This window comes from Salvelinus sp. IW2-2015, linkage group LG22 (assembly GCF_002910315.2).
Source record: "Salvelinus sp. IW2-2015 linkage group LG22, ASM291031v2, whole genome shotgun sequence".
Taxonomy (NCBI): Eukaryota; Metazoa; Chordata; class Actinopteri; order Salmoniformes; family Salmonidae; genus Salvelinus; species Salvelinus sp. IW2-2015.
Window position 1 is genome coordinate 36105042 of NC_036862.1, and position 3412 is coordinate 36108453.

General features: G+C 46.5%; 1 protein-coding gene across 2 annotated transcripts in view; it reads right to left on the reverse strand.

Moving 5' to 3' along the window:
• Window positions 1-2275: 2275 nt before the first annotated feature.
• Window positions 2276-3412, reverse strand: part of LOC112081387 (uncharacterized) — a 34876-nt gene continuing 33739 nt past the window's right edge. For both annotated transcript variants that reach the window (XR_011473803.1, XM_024147864.2), the window contains exon 2: window positions 2276-2725. Coding sequence is in view for 1 of the 2 variants with exons in the window: in XM_024147864.2 (XP_024003632.2) it covers window positions 2405-2725 (321 nt within the window). In the remaining variant the exon portion in view is untranslated. The remainder of the gene's footprint in view (window positions 2726-3412) is intronic.

Below are 3412 nucleotides of genomic sequence, written 5' to 3' on the forward strand. Positions count from 1 at the left end.
TGCGCTAAACACCATCCCTCTACAACTGGATCCTGGACTTCCTGTCAGGCCACCCCAGAGGTAAGGCTAGAGTAAAACACATCCGCCATGCTGATCTTCAACACGGGGGCCCTTCAAGGGTGCGGCTCAGACCACTCCTGTACTCCCTGTTCACTCATGACTGCATGGCCAGGCACGACTCCAACACCATCATTAGTTTGCAGATGACACAACAGTAGTAGGCCTGATCACGACAAACGACGAGATAGCCTATAGGGAGGAGGTCAGAGACCTGGCCAGTGTGGTGCCAGGACAACAACCTCTCCCTCAACGTGATCAAGACAAAGGAGTGACTATGGACTACAGGAAAAAGACGGACCGAGCACACCCCCATTCTCATCGACAAGGCTGTAGTGGAGCAGGTTAGAAGCTTCAAGTTCTTTGGTGTCCACATCACCAACAAACTAACATGGTCCAAGCAGTGGCGTGCCGTGGCCTGGGGCCTAGGCCTTAGTGAGGTACTACACAGTCCCACCCGAATTAATCCACCTCTTTACCATCATTATGCCATGGCTCTAGACACTATACATTTAGACAGAAACGCAGTATAACCAGGTGTTGCGTCACCTTGAAATAACATGACATTTTTGGGTAAACAGTGTTAACAGACAACTCAAGTTTGCCAAAGCCAGTGTGGCTCCAAACACCAAATCGATCACTTGCAAATAATAGCATTCCCAGCAGTACAGTTTGCAGTGCTTCTCGGAGCCTGTGAGCCATTGACAGCGCTCATAGTGAAAACTTTGAAGTGGCGAGCGAACGAAACCCGTTCCCGCCTGTGACAGGCTTTGTGGCGTCGGGCGACCTCTCCTTACAATGTCTAACTTTTCTTGAAAAGTTCGTCTTGAGAATGGCGTTATAATTATAATCTCGACCAAATCGATATCTTCTCCTCCTTCCGCCATTTGTGGGTTGAAAAACAGCTTAGTAGAACGCAAATTAATTCGTTTATCAAATTCAGTTTCTAGATACTGATGCATAGACCTGCCCATAGGACCTGCCTCTCAATATTGGTAATCCAATCAAAAGACGTGGACGCACTACGCCTGCTAGCTGGCTCCTGTGTAACACTGGAGCCAGCCAGCAGGCGTACAATAGCCAACTCTAAAGCTGATTGGTTGACACAAAATTTTAATTTCCATTCACTTTAAGCTACAAGCGCCCGCACTGTTGATTCTGAAGGCCTGAGGGCAGATTTTAGACCCCTGGCAACACATGATGGCTGAATATGATTGGATAAAAGATCTAACATAAAGACCAGCCGTCCAAATCTCAACCTGGGGCTGGAAGCAGTGCAACCAAGAGGAAAGCTATGAAATGAAGAGTATAACTCTTGGGAAATATATTTAAAAAATATATATATTCTGATGATGTTTAGGCCAGCAGAGAAGGCCTTGCAGGCCCTGACGGCCCACCACTGGGTCCAAGCATACCAATACAGCCGTGAAGAGGGCACAACAAAACCTTTTCCTACTCAGGAGACTGAAAGGATGGCTACCCAGAATATTTGCATTGCCTCCCCCCCCCCCTCTTTTACACCGCTGCTACTCTCTGTGTTATCATCTATGCAACTCTAACTACATGTTCATATTACCTCGATATATATGCTCCGCACATTGACTCTGTACCGGTACCCCCCTGTATATACTCTCGCTATTGTTATTTTACTGCTGCTCTTTAATTACTTGTTACTTTTATTTATTATTCTTATTCGTATTTTTATTTATTAAACTGCATTGTTGGTTAGGGGCTCATAAGTAAGTATTCAACTGTAAGGTCTACACCTGTTGTTTTCGACGCATGTGACTAATACAATTTGATTTGATTTGATTTGGTATATTGGCCAAGTATCACAAACCCCCGAGGTGCCTTATTGCTATTACAAGCTGGTTACCAACATAATTAGAGCAGTACAAATACATATTGTCATACCCATCGTATATGGTTTGATATACTGTACAACGGCTTTCAGCCAAATCAGGATTCAGGGCTCGAACCACCCAGTTTATAATGTCTATTAAAAGTTCTCTGATTGAATTCCCTTTCAGAACAAACACAGTGAAATTACCTGTAGTTCACGAAGACTCAAATTGTATTGTAAATAATGGCATTATTAGATGTTGGAAGAAACCACAATGTCCAATAAAAATATGTTTAATGTCTCGGCCTGTCTTGAGGCTTTATACGTAAACTCAGTCATTCCTTCTGGAGAGCAAAGGACAAACAACCCCTTGAGTCTGCCTTTTTCATCAGTAAGGTTGGTATGGAAAATCATTCAACCCGTAAAAACATGGAGAGCAACATAAAGAACCTAAGAGGACGACTGAGAAAAATATGAACATGTATGTAATTGTTGACTTACATGCTACTTCCAGGGATGCATTGCGGCTGACAGCTTCTCCRAGGTAGTTGCGGGCGACGCAGACGTAGGAGCCCTCATCCGGTTTGGAGCGTCGTCCGTGGACGATACGTAGGAAAAAGAGGGAGCCGCTGGGAAGGAGCATGCGGTGAGACCGCGGGTCATCTTTGTCCGTTTCCACACGCTCCCCGTCCTTGTACCACTCCACCGTGGGGCTGGGCCGCCCCTCCGCCTTGCAGTTGAGGGTGGCGGGCTCCCCTTGGACACGATCAGGTCAGAGGGTGCTCTACGATCGCGGGGGGGAGTCCTCCTGGCGCAGACGGGATCCTGGAAGAGAAGAGGAGAATAAGAGGAGATGACGAACAGCACAACATGAACAGTAGATGCTTTTAACATCTCAGTGTTTCCTCAAATTAGATTTCTTCATTCTAGCATTCTCAAATCTCCATAAAAACATAACTTATGGCAGGAAGAGACTATTGAAGTGGTCCTATTAGTATCCATTCAACTAGTATAGCTATAGGTTCTTCTGCTTCTTCTGTCTTTCCACCCAGCAGGTGATAGTAGGACAGGGCTCCAATCACCAGTCCAATCACCAGTAATTCCCCAGTCCAACACCAGTCCAACAACCAGTCCACCCACCAGTCCAACCACCAGTTCCACCCTACGTTCAACCAACCAGTCCAACACCAGTCAACCACCAGTTCACCCCAGAACAACCACCAGTCCAACAACCAGTTCAATCAAACAGTCAATCAACCAGTCCAACCACCAGTTCACCCCGTCCAACCACCAGTCACCCTAGTCCAACATCAGTTCCCCCAGTCCAACCACCAGTTCAACCACCAGTTCACCCCAGTCCAACCCACCAGTCACCTAGTCCAACCACAGTCAACCACCAGTTCACCCCAGTCCAACACCAGCCATCTGCTCTTCTCTACCATACATTAAGGCCTCCTGGGTAATTGGACCCAAGGGGAACAAGAGTAGAGGCGTGGAGACATACATCTGAAA